This window comes from Salvelinus namaycush, chromosome 1 (assembly GCF_016432855.1).
Source record: "Salvelinus namaycush isolate Seneca chromosome 1, SaNama_1.0, whole genome shotgun sequence".
Lineage (NCBI taxonomy): Eukaryota > Metazoa > Chordata > Actinopteri > Salmoniformes > Salmonidae > Salvelinus > Salvelinus namaycush.
The window spans coordinates 28,675,895-28,695,089 of NC_052307.1; the positions used below are offsets into that span (position 1 = coordinate 28,675,895).

A 19,195-nucleotide genomic window follows, 5' to 3' on the forward strand; every position below is an offset into this window, starting at 1 on the left:
CTAATAGATTTACATAGTGTCTTCCCTGTAAAACATTTTAAAAATCAGAAATGATGGCTGGATTCACAAGATGTGTATCTTTCATCTGGTGTCTTACACTTGTGATTTAATGATATTTAGATGCTAGTATTTACTTGTGACGCTATGCTAGTCAGCTTTTTTACTGATGGGGGTGCTCCCGGATCCGGGATTGGGAGGAATTAGAGGCTAGAGCAGAAATACCTAGCAAAAGACCCTGAAAGAAAACAGCATTTGACAAAGACAAATATGCTTAGTGTGCGATCGAAGTCAGGTAACATTGGAAATAGTTTAACCAACGCCCAAACAGTTAACCAGACTTGTCTGTACACTTTCCCTCAACCAAACCTCAACCAACAAAGTGAGTGTGGAGGTGAAAGTATCCTTTAATGAGAGGAACTGGCACATTAGACACAGTGCAGCAGAAGCCATTCATCGTGTGAGAAATTACACTGGTGAACATAATACTTTCCACTCCCATGTTGCACTGGAGTGCAGCGGTTGCTTCAGGCCTTTCTTTAGAATGACGGTATGTACTCGTCTCTGATCGTCAGGTACGATGAAGAAGTAGGCTACCTTGTTCCTGAGACATGTCACGTCTCATTGGTGTGCTCCAGCACAAGGTGGGCAACACTGAGAACAGTGTCTACCTGAAGGATGTGGTTTCAGAGAAGAATGAAGCGATAAGCAGTAGACGTTGGGAAACAATGGTCATTAACCTGGTACTAAATACCAGCAACCAGCAACCAACACCAAACACTGCCCTCAGCCCTCCCCCTCCACAGCCACATTCCAGCATCTTAATGTGTTCCAGATGTTTCTGGAGAGGCTGCAGCACCTTTCTGACAGAAACCCTGACAACCATCTACAGCCCGGTGAAGGGGTATCAACTTCAATTGTGGTTAATACAATGATTAGACCAATTATCCTGCCATGCCACTACTCAAGAGCGGATTGATCCACATCCTTGACTGGAGTGAAACTTGGCAAATCAGGCAGAAAAATATGGCTCGGACTTAGTCGCGATACATTCAGAGTTAGGAATGCTGAAGTTGGAGAGAGCACTTTCAGGCTATGAGCGCACCTTCCGAAAGTTTCACAGGTTATGCAAAATGGTGGCACCAGGTTAAGCTGTGTCAGGCACACAATCAATTCTACACCTCTGTCAAAGAGATGAAGCCACTAAACTGGCAACCCACTTACACAGACAGCTCCCTGTGAAGAAGAGGTTGCCAGTTCTGCATACTGACTGATATTTATATGGAGAACAGTCGGTACACTGGCAACAGACAAACACTGAGGTAACAGTCTTAACAAATATGCCAACCACCTGCCGGTCTGGGGATTTGCTGTAGTTTTGCCCACTGCTGGCCTGGGTCTGTGGATCACAGTGATCTCTGAACCCTGCAATAGCGCTAATCCCAATTGATCAGCCTTTGGAGAGACAATCCACTCCTGGAGATTAGGAAAGTCAATTCCCTTTTACAATGGTTCATTCTTTAACACAATGTTTATTACTGGGTAAACCTTAGAGGTGGTTAATAGCTTCTGGTACATTGTGTGAGGAAATGCAGCCGACACACAAAAAGGAAAGCAAGAATAGGTAAGCAGGAAAAGAGTGAAAAAGAGGTTTCCGGGCCTTCCTGTGCACAGAGGGATGATGTGGAAAAGAGGTTTCCGGGCCTTCCTGTGCACAGAGGGATGATGTGGAAAAGAGGTTTCCGGGCCTTCCTTTGCACAGAGGGATGATGTGGAAAAGCAGAGGTGGTCTGAAAGGCTGTCCAGATAAAGATCAACATTCTGACAGAATGTTGACGAGACCATACACCCCGGTTACAAAACCAGACTAAACAAGTGACAAAAAAGGAACTGCATTTTAAAAACACTAGTCTTTTTCCTCCTCTGTACGCTCCTCTGTGAGCAACAGTTTAGTCTGCTAGCCAATCTGTGGTCAGTAGTAGTGTCCTACTGTATGTGATAGTAAACCTGAATATTGCCTGTGTACGCATGGCTGTCTGTTTGCTAGGTGTGCACTGTATGTGAGCATTTGTGAGCAGCCCCTCTGCAATCATTGTGTTTTTATAACAGTCACGGAAACAGAAACAGGAGGCAATGCCAAACTACACTGACAAACACACACGCGACAAGTGTGAAGAATGTCTTGCCTCAGACAGACGAGTCTCACAGGGGCTCCAGGTATGCTGCAGGGAAACCAACTTTCACTGTAAAACTGAACAAAGTAACCTTGGCTGGTCCCTGTTGAGTCACTGCGTCCTCCCTCCCTGTCATTCCAAAACAACCCAATACCTCATGAGAAACATTGCTTTGTCAATCCCAGTGTAGGGGATGACAGATGACTGTGTAATCTTCAGTTATGTCCCTGAAGAAATCATCTTTGTTTTGGTCTTTAGACTATCTGACCTTACAAACACCTCAATGAGCAGAGTAAACAACACTGGTGCCATTTCTTATCCAAGAAGGGAGAAAAAAAAAAAGAGAAAAATCTGTCTCAAGTGAGAGGAAGGACTGGTCCTCCAACAATGCTATGAACAAACACAAATGGGCAAACATTACTTATTCCATTTCCTCAATTCCACTATACCTGTGGAAGGCCAACTTTAATACCTTTTGTTGGAGTGTACTAGAATCCATACTTTAGTTTTCTATGATGAAAACTGACACTAAGCACGAGGCCTATGGGGAAGCAGTGTCGTAGTAATGCAAACAAGAAACACTAGTTCAAGATGCCATAACACGGAACATAACCTGAAACCTCTCAAACTTGATCATATGTATTAATGGACTGCATGTACAACTTTCAATGTTAGCCAACTAAGATCCGATTTAATAAGAGCATATCAAGAACACAATAGCACACATTGCACTCATGGTTGGTATTGGTCAATGCAGGTCCGGCTGTTATCAAGGGACTCATGAGTAACCAAACCAAAGCAAACCAGCCAGAGCAGTGGCCACCAGATCATTGGCTAAGTGAAAGCACATTTTCATTTCAGAAGGCAACCAATGTGAACAGAGTGTAACAGTTCAAGTCAAACACATCAACGTTACATTATTGGACCCCACAGACAATTAACAAGGAGAAAGTACTATCATTATGACTTGAGCCAGAAGGCTTCACCTCTTTTAGAGGACTAACATCGACTCATAAAGGACAGTCCTTTGGGACAACCCAAAATCCAGTTTTCCCTGGGAAAAACAAAGGACTCTGTGCAGTGTCGGGAGCAGCGGGCCCACAACTCTGAATCGCTGTCTAGGAATGCGGCAGCGGGGCACACACTGTCTAGTCTTTACCTATACATTTGTCTGAATGTCAGCTTTACTGGAACAGGGATAACGTCAGCCTTTCACAATGCTGCACAACTTGGGAGAGGTGCAGGACTGTGTGTGCACAATAGAACAGAGCAGGGGGTAACATGGAAAAGGAAGTTACTGTAGTTGCTTTAAAGTTTCACAATGTCCCACACGGAGAGTGAAAGGAATTCTGTACTCCATGGACAAAATTTGTGTACAACATTTTACAAAAACAGGACATTTTTTGTCTCAAATTACCAGAAAACGGGCAGATTTGGGGCCAGGGGGTCTGACTGCTGAGGGCTAAACTCCAGCACACTTGGCTGAGCGTCAGTACGGTAGTCTGGCTCGATGGAGGTTTATCCCAAAGCAGATGCTCCATCTAAAGAGTTAATTTCACAGAAAATGACTGAGGTGGTCTTGGGCAGAAACAGAGAAGGAGGAGGGGGAGAGAGAGAGACAAAGGGGCAATTCCACGGTAACAGAATGACTCAGACTGATTTTTCTATTTAAAAGGTTTGGACATCACAGTACAGCAGAGTACATAACAGTAGAGTAAAGTATCGTTCAGTACAGTAAAATATACTGTACTCGTGTGCTCTACTGTACTAAACTCTACAGTATTGTACTGACCGATACTCTACTCTTCACTGTACTATACTCTACTTTTCTTTACTGTACTGTCCAAACTTGTGAAACAGACGTCTATGACTGGTTAAAATTTGGACTGACCAAATTGCAACTTTTCAACGTCCATGGACGTCCGGTGTCGGTCAGTGCTCAGCGGGTGAGAGGGCTGGTTACAGTAAATGGAAAGAGAGGGGGCTCATGGGTAGGTGTCAGTGATATTAATGAGAGAGAGGAGATGGAGAGGGAGAGAGAGTTACCAATTTAGTAACAGAATGACTCATTTTAAATCATAAACCAAATTTTATCAGTAAAATCAATAACAAATTAGTAGGTCTACCTTGTTACTTCTGTGAACTTCCATTATCCTCCCTTTTCATGAGGGAGAGAAATGTGAAATTTGACTTTCTGCTAGATGTTCTCTCAGACCCCTTTTCCATATGTTAGACCAGAAATCAAAGCCTTTACATAATCAAGATTTTTAGGATGGAAAATGGTATGGATGTTCTCCTACGAACTTCGCATGTTAAGTTCTCATGGGGCTTTTTACATGGAAATTCCCAGACACAGACTGACAGCCAGAGAGCGAGAATTGCACAGCTGTATCAAGGACTTGGCTTTTGAACTGACACAAGGTTCCGTGGTTCTATAAAAGAGCCATTATAGAAACATAGAAAGAGACCCAAATCCTGGGTTATATAAGGACACTGTTGCTGAAAAGCTTTGTTTGAAATTTGAGTGCTTGGGCTAAGGAACACTCACAGATTTCAAGCCCCTTTTACCCAAGGGAGACGTACTCGGAAATGATATGACGTGAATTTGGCGTTCTCTTAGGCTTTATTCCTTAAAAAAGAAAAAAAAGAAGACTAAATGAATTTATTATATTCAGGGGGAATTCAGAGCTCTAGAAAAACAGCTCTACTTTATTCAGTTCCATTCAACTATTCATCAGTTCTATTCTTTAATTTGTGTTACGTCACATTGTGTGCTGGATGGGCACAGTGAGTGTCATGTGCCCATCTACTGCTTATCTAACTGAAGCTCCATCATATCTATACATTCTCTTCTGGGAAAAGAAAACCTGAGTGATCGTATTTCACAAAGAGAGCTTTGGGAGCTAAATGTTTTTGTTTGTTTGAGCGTCTGTACATAGGTCCTATCGTATTGACCTCTGTTCAGCCCAAGTCTAGAGGGTTATCACTGGAGGCCAGTGATCGGAGAATGCCAGACAGTCTCAATCCTGACAATGACTAAGCCACAGGACGAAGAGAAACTGCCAGGGCCAAAGTCCACAAGGCCGGAGAGAGAGGTGGTGGGATCCTCTGTGTCCCTGTGACCCATGCAAATTCATGTGCGAGTAATGCCTCATGTCTATTATTTTCCACCTTTAAAAAGGCAAAAGGATAACAAATATCTACCACCTCAAAGTTGTTCACTTGTTGTACTAACTTCTAACTACAATGGTTTGAAGAAAAAAAATTAGAATGGTGGTATCAGCAAATGGGATTTGAGTGACTAGATTTTCAATAAGTACTGTAATGGAGTTCTGCGTTACTGTAGAATAGTTTGAACACTGAACAGAGACATTCCTGCCGAAAATGATGATAAAACATTCCACAGGACAGGTAGAATTCTGTAGGGCTACCCACAAGTCCATTTCTAAACATGTGCATACAGTTTTTCACCCCAAAGAATCCCTGAAATTGTCAAAAGCTGTATGTTGACCAGCAAAACAGTCCATTGTTGACTTCAATGCTGCTTATTTAATGTCAAAACAGTTCTAATGCGTAGTGCAGACAGCATGTGATTTCTACAATAAATTGTCAATTAAATAAAAGTGAATATAACTGAAATCCACATTTAAAAGTATGACTTACTGAAAACAGGTATTGTGCCAAGTTCCTTGCAGAACCTTCACATTGAATGCATCTTGAATTGCTCCTCCACAACCCGCACAGTGGCATCCATGTGTACCTGTAGGGTTCAAGGATTTCATTAAAGGAAAAGCATACTCTATCCATCCATAAAACTAAAATCACAGTAGCAACGAATTTCTGAATATGTTTTGTTGACTGAACAAAGGTGTGACTCATACATGTGAGTCATGACGTTGATGTGAGCCATTTCCCCTCAGGAGGCTGAAAATAATTGTCATGGGTTCTACAGCTACACCATTGAGAGCATCTTGACTGGCTGCATCACCGCTTGGTATGGCAACTGCTTGATATTTGACTGCAAGGCACTACAGAGGGTAGTGCGTACTGCACAGTACATCACTGGGGCAGCGCTCCCTGCCATCCAGGACCTCTATACCAGGTGGTTTCAGAGGAAGGCCCTTAAAAATGGTCAAACATTCTAGCCAACCAAGTCATAGACTGTTTTGCTACTACACAGCAAGCGGTACTGATGAAGTCTGGAACCAAAAGGACTCCTGAACCCCCAAGCAATAAAACTTAAATAGTTAGCCAAATAGTCCGTGTAGCTATCTGCATTGACCATTTTGACTCATCACATACGCTGCTGCTACTGTTTATTATCTATCCTGTTGCCTAGTCACTTTACCCCTACCTACGCTACATGGCCAAAAGTATGTGGACACCTGCTCGTCGAACATCTCATTTCGAAATCATGGACATTAATATGGAGTTGGTCTCCCATTTGCTGCTATAACAACTTTCACTCTTCTGGGAAGGCTTTCCACTAGATGTTGGAACATTGCTGCGGGTACTTGTTTCAATTCAGCCAAAAGACCATTAATGAGGTCGGGCACTGATGTCAGGCGATTAGGCCTGGCTCGCAGTCGGCATTCTAATTCATCCCAAAGGTGTTCGATGGGGTTGAGGTCAGGGCTTTGTGCAGGCCAGTCAAGGCCAGAAATTGGACAAACTGACTAGTTGCAAAGGTGGCATTCTATGACGGTGCCACGTTTAAAGTTACTGAGCTCTTCATTTACGGCCATTCTACTGCCAGTGTTTGTCTATTGAGATTGCATGGGTGTGTGCTCGATTTCATACACCTGTCAGCAACGGGTGTGGCTGAAATAGCCGCATTCACTAATTTGAAGGTTGGTCCACATACTTTGATCATTTAGTGTTTATGTACAGTTGAAGTCAGAAGTTTATATACACTTAGGTTGGAGTCATTAAAACTCGTTTTTCAACCACTCCACAAATTTCTTGTTCACAAACTATAGTTTTGGCAAGTCGGTTAGAACATCTACTTTGTGCATGACACAAGTAATTTTTCCAACAATTGTTTACAGACAGATTATTTCACTGTATCACAATTCCAGTGGGTCAGAAGTTTACATGCACTAAGTTCACTGTGCCTTTAAACAACTTGGAAAATTCCAGAAATTTGTGTCAGGGCTTTAGAAGCCTCTAATAGGCTAATTGACATAATTTGAGTCAGTTGGAGGTGTACCTGTGGATGTATTTCAAGGCCTACCTTCAAACTCAGTGCCTCTTTGCTTGACATCATGGGAAAATCAAAAAGAAAAATCAGCCAAGACCTCAGAAAAAAAAATAGACCTCAACAAGTCTGGTTCATCATTGGGAGCAATTTCCAAATACCTGAAGGTACCACATTCATCTGTACAAACAATAGTATGCAAGTATAAACACCATGTGACCACCCAGCAGTCATACCGCTCAGGAAGGAGACACGTCATCTAGAGATGAACGTACTTTGGTGCGAAAAGTGCAAATCAATCCCAGAACAACAGCAAAGGACCTTGTGAAGATGCTGGAGGAAACAGGTACAAAAGTATCTATATCCACAGTAAAACGAGTCCTATATCGACATAACCTGAAAGGTCGCTCAGCAAGGAAGAAGCCACTGCTCCAAAATCGGCATAAAAAAAGCCAGACTACGGTTTGCAACTGCACATGGGGACAAAGATCGTACTTTTTGGAGAAATGTCCTCTGGTCTGATGAAACAAAAATGGAACTGTTTGGCCATAATGACTATCATTATGTTTGGAGGAAAAAGGGGGAGGCTTGCAAGCCGAAGAACACCATTCCAACCGGAAAGCACGGGGGTGGCAGCATCATGTTGTCGGGGTGCATTGCTGCAGCAGGGACTGGTGCACTTCAAAATAGATGGCATCATGAGGAAAGAAAATTATGTGGATATATTGAAGCAACATCTCAAGACATCAGTCAGGAAGTTAAAGCTTGGTCGCAAATGGGTCTTCCAAATGGACAAAGACCCCAAGCATACTTCCAAAGTTGTGGCAAAATGGCTTAAGGACAACAAAGTCAAGGTATTGGAGTGGCCATCACAAAAAGCCCTGACCTCAATCCCATAGAAAATTTGTGGGTAGAACTGAAAAAGCGTGTGCGAGCAAGGAGGCCTACGAACAAACCTGACTCAGTTACATCAGCTCTGTCAGGAGGAATGGGCCAAAATTCACCCAACTTATTGTGGGAAGCTTGTGGAAGGCTACCCGAAACATTTGACCCAAGTTAAACAATTTAAAAGGCAATGCTACCAAATACTAATTGAGTTTGTAAACTTCTGACCCACTGGGAATGTGATGAAAGAAATAAAAGCCACTACTATTATTCTGACATTTCACATTCTTAAAATAAAGTGGTGATCCTAACTGACCTAAGACAGGGAATTTTTACTAGGATTAAAATGTCAGGAATTGTGAAAAACTGAGTTTAAATGTAATTGGCTAAGGTGTATGTAAACTTCTGACTTCAACTGTACATACCACCCTCAATTACCTTGTACATCGACTCGTACTGGTACCCCGTGTTTATAGCCAAGCTATCGGTACTCATTGTGTATTTATTTATCATGCTATTATTTTTCTCTGCATTGTTGGGAAGGGCCTGTAAGTAAGCATCTCACTTAGTCCACACCTGTTGTTTACGAAGCATGTGACAAATAACATTTTATCTACTCTTTTTGCATAGTCACATTTTTCTTAAGATAGGGAAATACCTGCAATTCAGAGTAATTGCAAATACTATGGTTATAGGGGTACAGTTTTTTTTTGTTGCTGTGTTTTTCTAATCCACAATGTACAGAAAGTATTCACACCACTTGACTCTTTCCACATTTTGTTGTGTTAGACTGAATTTAAAATTGATCAAATGTTGATTTTGTGTCACTGGCCTGCCTACACACACACACACAACCCCATAACGTCAAAGTGGAATGATGCTTTTAGACATTTTTTACAAAGCTGAAATGTCGAGTCAATAAGTATTCAACCCCTTTGCTATGGCAAGCCTAAATAAGTTCAGGAGTAAACATTTGCTTAACAAGTCATAAAAAGTTGCCTGGACTCACTCTGTGTGCAATAATAGTGTTTAACATGATTTTTGTATGACTACCTCATCTCTGTACCCCACACATACAACTAATCTGTATGGTCCCTCAGTCAAGCAGGGAATTTCAATAACAAAGGCCAGAGAGGTTTTCCAATGCCTTGCAAAGAAGGGCCCCTATTGGTAGATGGGTAAAAATAAAAACGCATACATTGAATATCCCTTTGAGCATGGTGAACTTATTAATTACACTTTGGATGGTGTATCAATACACCCAGTCACTACGAAGATACAGATGTCCTTCCCAACTCAGTTGCCGGAGAGGAAGGAAACAGCTCGGGGATTTCACCAGGAGGCCAATAGTGACTTTAAAACATTTAAAATAGTTTAATGGCTGTGATAGGAGAAAACTGATAATGGGTCAACAACATTGTAGTTACTCCACAATACTAACCTAAATGACAGAGTGAAAAGAAGGAAGCCTGTAGAGCAGGGATCATCAACCGTGGGCCTATTTTTTTCTTGAGCGGATGGTCAGGGGGCTGGAACATAATTACAAATCATTTGTAGACTGGAAATTGACTGCAAGAAGTCCAAACATTTATAATATTTGACATTTTATTTGAAAATGTCTTACATTTGTTTACGATCACATCTCTCTCTTATGCGTGGGAATACTTGGGAACAGAATCCTTAAATTAAAATAACTTGGAGCTGATTTCCTGGTGTTTTTACAGTCTTTTATGTCCCCCCCCCCAAAAAAAAATTAAATAATAATAATAAATTAAAACTTGTGGTGCCAAATACTAGCACAAAATTGGGGAACCCTGCTGCAGAGAATAAAAATATTACAACACATGCATCCTGATTTTAATAAAGCATTGAAGTAAAACTGCAAAAAAATGTGGCAAAGAAATTTACTTTATGTCCTTTAGACAAAGTATTATGTTTGGGACAAATCCAACACAACACATCACTGAGTACCACTCTTCATATTTTCAACCATGGTGGTGGTTGCATCATGTTATGGGTATGCTTGTCATCGGCAAGAACTAGAGTTATTTAGGATAAAAAGTAATGGAATAGAGCTAAGCACATGCAAAATCCTAGAGGAAACCCTGCTTTCCGTCTGCTTTCCAACAGACACTGGGAGACAAATTCACCTTCCAGCAGGACAATAACCTAAAACTCAATGACAAATGTACACTGGAGTTGCTGTTCCTGAGTGGCCCAATTACAGTTTTGACTTAAATCTGCTTCAATGTCTACAGCAAGACTTGAAAACGGCTGTCTAGCAAGGATCAACAACCAACTTGACAGAACTTTAATATTTTTTGTTTTTATAATGTGCAAAAGCCTCACAGCTATAATTGCTGCCAAAGGTGATTCTAACTTGTATTCTCAAGGGCGTGAAATCTTATGCAAATTAGATATTTCTTAAAATAAGTTTTCACTTTCTCATTATGGGGTATTGTCTGTAAATGTGAGAATAATAATATATATATATATATATTTTTTTTTAAATGTAGGTAGTAACAACAAAACGTGGAATAAGTCAAGATGTATGAATACTTTCTGAAGGCACTGTACATCACATCAATGGAGTGGAATTGAAGAGTGTGGGCGGACTGTACCTCCGACTACATCGTGTCGCAGTCAGTCGATACTTGCAAAAATGTGAATTCTTAAAACGCTTACCGTGTACCTATGTCTGTCCTGTGTAAAGGCGTGCTTTTCTTTGTTTGCTGAAATCCGTAGTTTGGGATTTCTTTTATGTGATCTGTCAAACTATGCCCCATAATCCACTGTTTTCCAATGGAGTAGGAAGTTACGACTTCAAGCGGGCACTACCACTTGTAGTCTTTACTGAAGACTAATCTCTTCAGTAGGTCCTACGATTGAGTGTAGTCTGGCCCAGGGTAGCGAAGGTGAACGGCAAGGCACTGGAGCGACGAACTGCCCTTGCTGTCTCTGCCTGGCCGGCTCCCCTCTCTCCACTGGGATTCTCTGCCTCTGACCCTATTACGGGTCACTGGCTTACTAGTGCTCTAGTCACTTGAGTGGGTTGAGTCACAGACGGTTTTGCGCCCCCTTGAGCTTGTGCGGTGGAGGAGATATTTTTGGGCTATACTCAGCCTCGTCTCAGGGCAGTAAACTGGTGGTCTGTTGATATCCCTCTAGTGGTGTGGGGCTGTGCTTTGGCAAAGTGGGTGGAGTTAAATCCTGCCCGGTTGGCCCTGTCCGGGGGTATCGTCGGACGGGGCCAGTGTCCCCTGAACCACCCGTCTCAGTCTCCAGTATCTATGCTGCAATACTCTGTGCCGGGGGGCTAGGGTTAGTCTGTTACATCTGGTGTAATTCTCCTGTCTTCTCTGGTGTCCTGTATGAATTGAAGTATGCTTCCTAGGATTATGCCTCAGGAATACCTGGCCTGATGACTCCTGGCTGTCCCCAGTCCACTTGGTCGTGCAGCTGCTCCAGTTTCAACTGTTCTGCCTGCGGCTAGGGAACCCTGACCTGTTCACCGGACATGCTACCTTGTCCCAAACCTGCTGTTTTCGACTCTCTGCCGCACCTGCTGTCTCGAACTCTGAATGCTCGGCTATAAAAAGCCAACTGATATTTACTCGTGAGGTACTGACCTGTTGCACCCTCTACAACCACAGTGATTATTTGACCCTGCTGGTCATCTATGAATGTTTGAACATCTTGATAACAATCTGGCCTTAATGGCCATGTACTCTAATAATCTCCACCCGGCACAGCCAGAAGAGGACTGGCCACCCCTCAGAGCCTGGTTCCTCTCTAGGTTTCTTCCTAGGTTCCTGCCGTTCTAGGGAGTTTTTACTAGCCACCGTGCTTCTACATCTGCATTGCTTGCTGTTTGGGGTTTTAGGCTGGGTTTCTGTATAGCACTTTGTGACATCTGCGGATGTAAAAAGGGCATTATTAATACATTTGAATGATTGATTGATACTTGTACCCGTGCTTGCCCTGATTGTTAGAGTTGTCAGTTGGAATTGGCAGAGATCCTGAAAATGGAACCTTGGCAGAGGTTCAGAAAATTCTACTTTTATCAAAAACTACAAATTTCAGTAAACAAAGAAAGGTGGCCTTTACACTGGACAAACATTTGACAGCGACTCGATGTAGTTGGGGGGTACAGTTCGCCCAGACTCGTCGCACCTCACCTCCATTGATGTGATGTTCATCGTAGAGTTGAGAAACTCTGCTACTGTTTTTGTAGAACATAGGGTGACACAGGCTGTTTACATTATAAAGTTATAAAGTTAGGGCTATAAGTGATTCTCAAGTAACAAAGAAAACTTTCAGACAAGCCTGCGCATCATTCTTAAACAAGATCTTTCATTGAGCTATTCCCAAAGTTTTGTTCTCACAAAAGCCTGCACCCACGACGCTTCCATTCCAATAGAAATGTTGTCTTTTTGTAGGCACCAACTCCACCATGGCTCGCTGGCCAAAGCTTATGGTGAAATTAATCATTTTTGGAGGGATAAACGCCGAAAATAAGGTCTGCGGTAAACACAGGCTTAGGAGATCTTATACGTTTTGTTCTAGGAGATAATCTTCATCAGCTGAAGTAAAATTTTCATAATTTTGAAGCATTTATGTAAACAAAACAAGCACATAAAGGCTTCATAATTCATAAAGGTAAAGTTAACTTACTGAAGAGATCTCCTAAGCCTGTGTTAACCTCAGACCCCATTAATTTCCCCCATAGGAATGGCTGAACAAACCAGGGGTAACTCGTTTCCGTTTTTTAGGATTACAAGCTGTGATGAAAACATTACAACCGTTTACTCATTAAAAAAAAAAAAAAATCTAATTTAGCAGATGCTCTTATCCAGAGCGACTTAGTGGCGCTTGCAACGCCAGGGTTGTGAGTGCATACATTGTCACACTTTTTCATACTGGTCCCCCATGGGAATCATACCCACAACCCTGGCGTTGCAAGTGCCATGCTCTACCAACCGAGCCACACGGGACCTACTTCAAATGTAAAACACAAACAAGAGTTTCTATTGGACAAATTCAGGTAGGTCCCTCCCTGTTTCCTCTGTTTGCTTCTTAAAAATGTTTCTGTAATGAATACACCCCTAGCAAGCTCTATGCAATGAATATGGTGGGAAAATTGGGGGATTTAGAATTGAGTGGGCGCGTTCGAGCAGCTCACTTTTGTCAAGTCGGTGACCTTTCAAAGTGTGTTGCATTATGGGGATGAAAATTGTCTGACTTGCGCCTAAATGTCGACTGCATGAACTTTACAACAACCATGTGATCAATGGTCATGAAGTCGACTGCAATTTTCTGCAGTTGCCCCTCACCAGCTGCAACTTGCAGCCATCACCTGCATTGTGGGAGGCAATAACTGTCAACCAATCATTAAAGTGTTTTTGTCTGACCCACGCAAACAGGACGTGACTGAAACAGGAAGCAACTTTGCCGCAATGTATACAGTGTACAAATGATTGACATTTGAGTCCCTCTCTCCCTAATTGATAGTACAATGTACACACATATTTATAGTGTGTGATATGGAGACATGTTAATTTCAACATTACAAAGAAAAGCTTATCAACAATGGCAACACTGCCATGTTGCACTGAGCCTTGCTGTTGGAAAACCAATCAGTGTCTGACTTTCGGCTGTCACAGATGTACCTCCCTCAACTTCCCTCCTCGACTTTCATCTGAAGTAGGTTGCTTCCAATTAGGTATATAAAACCTGGATTGCTGATGCTATGTATTGGCCATTGAGATACTTTGAAGCCACCGGTTGGCAATAATGGCACTCCCCAGTAGAAGCAGTACTCCATAGGAATTAAAGGAATTATACAGTATTTCAAAGAAATGCTTCAAGGACAAATTACATGAATTTAAGTTTTTTTTTTGTAGTGAGGACAGTGACATTAGTAATCTAAAAAAAAATATACTTTAAGGAAAATGTTTACATATTTTGTATTTTTAGCTCACATAATATAATTTAAAATTATGCATTAAGGTGTCTAATAGAATAAATGTGGCAAAAATAAATGTAGATATTAATAAATGCATTTCTATAGCTTCCAAAATATTTTTTACAACGGTGGGGGAGTGCCAAGATGGAGGCAAGGTGGCTTCAACACAGCGCCCCCATCAGTAATTCTAGTGTATATATAAATTATTGGTTGCTTCAGCTTTACCACTCAAACAAGCCCAATGAATCCAAGAAGCTAAATTTAAGTTTGAAATATGAAGAAATAAGATTTTACTCAACAGGTTTACAGCAGGTATAAAACGTGCAGCAAAATTCTAGCTCCCTCAACAATGTAGTAGCCTACATTAATCAATAACAGTAAAGTCCAAAATAACAAGTAATAGGGGTAGTATTCATAGTAATAATTGACTATATTTACAAATATAAAGTGGGTAGTAAATTGGACTCGCAGTAGAATACATAGTATAATTCATCATAATCAGCTTTACTTTGATGGCAGAATCATTGCCGTAGTTAGAAAGTAACTATGTATGTCATGATGATCAGATACATTGTAGCAAATTCTCATTTGACGTAAACACTACCAGGTCGAAAATTGACCAAATCCAGAAAATAGTGCGTCCCCCCTACTGGATGTAACTATGGCTTCCCTTTACACACCAAGTATTTTTTTTATATACCAACAATATATTTTTTTAAATCCACATTGTTATCCACATGTAGGCTAAGCTAATTGACAATTTAATGGGGAAAAAAAGTTTAGACCGCTCACCTTCCAGTTCCTCCATATAGCTAATTTCTGTGTGTCGTCGATTTTTTTTTTTCTCAGAAAGTTCTCATCGTGATCCAGCATGAGTTACAATGGGGTGTTTTCATTCTACGCATCCAAAAATCTTAAAATCCAGTTCTAGGGAAATTGTCCGCTAAATCCCGTCACATTTTCCAAGGAAGGTTATTAATATCACAGCTCTGTTTTGCAGTAGCCTAACTTTGTTAGCAGGATAAATGACGTCATGCAGTTGAAATTCCTGTACGGAGACCGGAAGGAATCAAACAGCAACACCTGGAACAGGAGAAAATAATTGGAGAGCCCACAGGCCAATATCCCCTACTACACTGAAACGGGAGCACCATCTACTGTCAAAAAGTAGGGATCTCAATTTATTTCTCATAGCTACTATTCTACGGTTTGGTGGAGTGGATACATATACACTACCTTTCAAAAGTTTTAGAACACCTACTCATTCAAGGGTTTTTCTTTATTTGTACTATTTTCTACATTGTAGAAATGATAGTGAAGACATCAAAACTATGAAATAACACATATGGAATTATGTAGTAACCAAAAAAGTGTTAAACAATCAAAATATATTTTATATTTGAGATTCTTCAAATAGCCACCCTTTGCTTTGATGACAGCTTTGCACACTCTTGGCATTCTCTCAACCCAAGCAAATCTCTACATGATTCCATATGTGTTATTTCATACAATGTCGAAAATAGTACAAACATAGAAAACCCCTTGAATGAGTAGGTGTTCTAAAACTTTTGACCGGTAGTATACCTGCGCCCAGTTTTTCATAAGTTATCTTAAGTTAGGCCCTAATCTATGGATTTCATGACTGGGCATAGCCATAGGTGGGCCTAGTCCCACACACTTGGGAACCAGGCCCAGCCAATCAGAATTAGTTTTTTTCCCCACAAAAGGGCTTTATTACAGACAGAAATATGCCTCAGCTCCCCCTCAGACGATCCCGGAGGTGAAGAAGCTGGATGTGGAGGTCCTGGGGCTGGCGTGGTTACACGTGTTCTGCGGTTGTGAGGCCTGTTGGATGTACTGCCAAATTCTCTAAATCGACGTAGAGAAACGAACGTTCAATTCTTTGGCAACAGCTCTGGTGGACATTCCTGCAGTCAGCATGCCAATTGCACACTCCCTCAAAACTTGAGACATCTGTGGTATTGTGTTGTGTGACAAAACTGCACATTTTAAAGTGGCCTTTTATTATCCCCGGCATAAGGTGCAACTGTGTAATGATCATGCTGTTTAAATCAGCTTCTTGATATGCCACACCTGTCCGGTGGATGGATTATCTTGGCAAAGGAGAAATGCTCACTAACAGGGATGTAAACATTTGAAAAAAATAAGCTTTTTATACATAAAGAACATTTCTGGGATATTTTATTTCAGTTCATGAAACATGGGACCAACACTTTACATGTTGCGTTCATATTTTTGTTCAGTATATCTGGATTTCACCTATCAGATAGGATTAAAGGCATAGAAATAGAATGAATAGAACAGGAGTCCCCATTCAAGTAAATGATTTGTCCGTTCTGTTCATAATTTTTTTAATGCATTTATTCCTCTAGATAGACATAACTTTTGAAAAACTGGGCCAAAACACAACTGACACTAGCCAACCAAAATGGTTTCAACAATCACACTGAATACCTTGTAACTCCAAACCAAGCCGCTAGAAGAAGCCATTGTGAGTCTGTGGCACTTTTTGGTAGATCGCTATATAACAATAAAAATCAATCTACCCCTACCCAAGTGATGTTTGTTTCAATTAATTAAGGTCTTATCAACATTTTTATAATGAAACTAGTTAATTTATTATTCAAATCAAAGTTTTGGTCACATACAGTACACAGATTTGCAGATGCTATTTCAGGTGCAGCTAATTGCTTGTGTTTCTAATTGTGTTGTATTACTGAATGAAACTAAGGAGATGCACTCAAACCAGCCTTTGTGATTTAACTTACGTTATGTTAACTACATTACTTTAGTTGACTGCTTTGAGCAAAACTTGAATATAATCTAACATATTCTAGAAGCCTATTGTTTGTGTATGACTTTTATTTATTGTTCACTTGTTTTTCAACAATGTCAGGTACAGGCAGGGACGAATGGGGTAAGAAATAATTTGAACATCACAGGTATAAATTCCCACTGTGACCATGATAAAATGCAATGTGAATTGTGATGTACTACTGAATGAAACTGAGGAGATGCACTCACACCAGCCTTTGTGATTTAACTTATGTTAACTACATTACTTTAGTTGGCTGCTTTGAGCAAAACCTGTATGTAATATAATCTATTCTGGGAGCCTAGTGTGTGTGGAATATTTTTGGACCATTGGCTTCCCTGAAAACAGGTACTGACAAGAGGAGCAATACGAGTCTGTCAGAGGTCGTCATGCTGATGTTGGCTTTGGTGGTCCACACAACGAAGAAGCAGGTGTCCCTTCCAGTGATGTGGAACTGACCTTCGACCAGTAAGAATCGTCTTCACGGAGGCTGTAAGACCCTTTCTCCTTGAAATAGAAATTCTTCGACTTGACTGCCTCTTCAAATGGTAAGGTCCCTTGCGCCATAGGGACACATGACCTCCACCACGGCTGTGGTGCCCACCAGACCATCCAGTAAGGCACCCAGGATCCCAGATCTCGTGACCCAAAGCCCGAACTCCTGCACACCCATCCCTGTAGCCATTTGCCTTGATGCCTCACTGGATGGTCTGGTGCCCTCCTCGTCATTATCTGTGCCCCACTATACAGACACCCCATCCAACGACTGATCTGAGGACCCTTTTTAGCAACGAAGGAGTAACACGCTTGGCCCTAACCACTGCTCCATAATTGCTGGCCGTCAACCTCCCTCTTCTCATGGTTGGGGGTTGGTGCGCGGTCCAACTGTTGCCTGCCGTATAGCCTTCTGTGCTCCACCAACAGCGCCATCCCAGCCAGGATGCCTGCATACTCCAGGTGCCCTTGTTTTTTAACAATGTCTGGTACAGACAGGGATGACAGAGAGGGTAGCGGTTTATCCTGGTTCAAATTATCCTTGAACCTGAAGTGTTTGTAAAATGCACTATGTGAAAAATGAATGGTGGAAAGACAATTGGAACCATTTCCGTGTTTGACCACTATGTTTTCAAATCAAATCAAATTTTATTTGTCACGTACACATGGTTAGCAGACGTTAATGCGAGTGTAGCGAAATGCTTGTGCTTTTAGTTCCGACCATGCAGTAATATCTAACAAGTAATCTAACAATTTCACAACAACTACCTTATACACAAGTGTAAAGGAATTAATAAGAATATGTACATAAAAATATGTGGATGAGCGAAGGCCGAACGGCATAGGCAAAATGCAGTAGATGGTATAGAGTACAGTATATACATATGAGATGAGTAATGTAGGGTATGTAAACATTATAAAGTGGCATTGTTTAAAGTGGCTAGTGATACATTTATTACATCCAATTTTTAATTATTAAAGTGGCTAGAGATTTGACTCAGTATGTTGGCAGCAGCCACTCAATGTTAGTGATGGCTGTTTAACAGTCTGATGGCCTTGAGATATAAGCTGTTTTTCAGTCTCTCGGTCCCAGCTTTGATGCACTTGTACTGACCTCGCCTTCTGGATGATAGCGGAGTGAACAGGCAGTGGCTCTGGTGGTTGTTGTCCTTGATGATCTTTTTGGCCTTTCTGTGACATCGGGTAGTGTAGGTGTCCTGGAGGGTAGGTAGTTTGCCCCCGGTGATGCGTTGTGCAGACCTCACTACCCTCTGGAGAGCCTACGGTTGTGGGCAGAGCAGTTGCCGTACCAGGCGGTGATACAGCCCGACAGGATGCTCTCGATTGTCCGCTGTGGCGGACTTTAATATTGCTCAGCAGCGACTCAAACTTTGCAGGTGTTTCTGATTTAATAAACAATGCCATGCTGGTGGGTGGTACCAATCAAATAAAACCCAGCCTTCAATTAAACATAAGCGGAAAATTATTTATACGTAATTTCATAAGACACGCCATTGGCACACATTTGCATGAAGCAGGCAGTTCGGTTAAAACTCTGACTTATTGACTTGCATCATTGTGCAACATCATGGGTAAACTTTGGCCATCTTTCAACTCGAAAAAGTGGATTTCTAATGGTGTGGGCG

General features: G+C 41.5%; 1 protein-coding gene across 1 annotated transcript in view; it reads right to left on the reverse strand.

Annotated features, from left to right (window-relative positions):
* Positions 1-15,258, reverse strand: part of LOC120025885 (LIM domain kinase 2-like) — a 35,869-nt gene extending 20,611 nt beyond the window's left edge. Inside the window, exons 1-2 of the mRNA XM_038970635.1 lie at positions 15,011-15,258; positions 5,835-5,931 (exon numbers count right to left, since the gene is read on the reverse strand). Of these exons, the coding sequence (XP_038826563.1) occupies positions 5,835-5,931; positions 15,011-15,026 (113 nt within the window). The 5' untranslated portion in view covers positions 15,027-15,258. The remainder of the gene's footprint in view (positions 1-5,834; positions 5,932-15,010) is intronic.
* Positions 15,259-19,195: the final 3,937 nt, after the last annotated feature.